Source organism: Pygoscelis adeliae, unplaced genomic scaffold (assembly GCF_000699105.1).
Source record: "Pygoscelis adeliae isolate BGI_AS28 unplaced genomic scaffold, ASM69910v1 Scaffold535, whole genome shotgun sequence".
NCBI classification, from domain to species: domain Eukaryota; kingdom Metazoa; phylum Chordata; class Aves; order Sphenisciformes; family Spheniscidae; genus Pygoscelis; species Pygoscelis adeliae.
The window spans coordinates 2023-3604 of NW_008824758.1; the positions used below are offsets into that span (position 1 = coordinate 2023).

General features: G+C 63.8%; 1 protein-coding gene across 1 annotated transcript; it reads left to right on the forward strand.

Moving 5' to 3' along the window:
- The first annotated feature begins 822 nt into the window (after positions 1–822).
- LOC103916506 (claudin-4-like) lies at positions 823–1467 on the forward strand. Its single transcript, XM_009323506.1, has one exon. It carries the CDS (start codon positions 823–825, stop codon positions 1465–1467), a length of 645 nt encoding a protein of 214 aa, XP_009321781.1.
- The last annotated feature ends 115 nt before the right edge of the window (positions 1468–1582 follow it).

Sequence of the window (1582 nt, forward strand, 5' to 3'; positions counted from 1 at the left end):
TGCGGGGTCGGCACTTTGGAGCGTGCTGGGATGGGCACGGCGAGCCCCTTATCCTGCTCCCTGAAAGCCGTCCCCTCCCTAACACTTGCCATGCGCTCGGCCCAGCTGGGATGAGGTGATGGCAGGGGGCTGCCCTGTGCCGTGGGGACATTGTAGGGGCTAACATGACACACGGGGGCTCTTGCACCTTGGCCTCCTTGGGACCTGGGTGTTCAGTGCCACACGTGTCCCCATGCTGTCCTGCAGCAATGCCCCATGCCACACGTGTCCCCATGCTGTCCTGCCTCCCTGCCCCATGAGATGGCGACAGGATGCACCCAGCATGAAGGCCACGCTCTTCAGAAAGGCCCCTGGCTCTGGGGCCGTGTCCGTGACAGCTGTGCCCTGTCCCCGCAGGTGCTGTCGATGGCAACGATGACGATGCAGCTGGGTGGGCTGATACTGGCCGTGCTGGGCTGGCTGGGCTCCATCCTCACCTGCGCGCTGCCCATGTGGAAGGTGACGGCCTTCATTGGCTCCAACATCGTGGTGATGCTGTCCTGCAGCAATGCTCCATGCCACACGTGTCCCCATGCCATCCTGCAGCAATGCTCCATGCCACGTGTCCCCATGCTGTCCTGCAGCAATGTCCCATGCCACACGTGTCCCCATGCTGTCCTGCAGCAACGCTCCATGCCACACGTGTCCCCATGCTGGTCTGCAGCCCTTCCCATCCAGATGGCGACAGGATGCACCCAGCATGAAGGCCACGCTCTTCAGAAAGGCCCCTGGCTCTGGGGCCGTGTCCGTGACAGCTGTGCCCTGTCCCCGCAGGTGCTGTCGATGGCAACGATGACGATGCAGCTGGGTGGGCTGATACTGGCCGTGCTGGGCTGGCTGGGCTCCATCCTCACCTGCGCGCTGCCCATGTGGAAGGTGACGGCCTTCATTGGCTCCAACATCGTGGTGGCCCAGGTCTTCTGGGAAGGGCTGTGGATGAACTGCGTGTACGAGAGCACGGGGCAGATGCAGTGCAAGGTCTATGACTCCCTGCTGGAGCTCACTTCTGACCTGCAAGTGGCTCGCGCCTTGGTGATCACCTCCATCTTCGTGGCCTTCTTCGCCTTCCTCACCGCCATCTCGGGCGCAGACTGCACCCGCTGCGTGGATGACAAGAGCACCAAGACCAGGATCTCCATCATGGCAGGTGCCATTTTCGTGCTGGCCAGCATCATGCTGCTCATCCCTGTCTCCTGGTCTGCTAACAGCATCGTCAGCAACTTCTACAACCCCATGGTGCCTGAGGCCCTCAAGAGGGAGCTGGGGGCTGCCCTCTACATTGGTTGGGCCTCCAGTGCCCTCCAGCTCTTTGGCGGGGGCCTCCTGTGCTGCTCGGGACCCCCGTCCCAGCAGGACCCCTACCCCAAGAAGTACAGGGCGGTGAAGAGCTGCAGCCCGATGAGCTACGCCATGAAAGACTACGTGTGAGCGACCACACCCGGGCGCCAGCCCAAGGGAGAGCACCACTGTCCCTGTCCTGCCTCCACATGCCACCCCCCCCCCCCCCCCACCCCCTGCCCGCCCCCCCCCTGCCTCGCCGCCC

Excerpts from the sequence above, each read along its gene's own strand:
- LOC103916506 (XM_009323506.1), top strand. The coding sequence starts at position 823 with ATGGCAACGATGACGATGCAGCTGGGTGGGCTGATACTGGCCGTGCTG.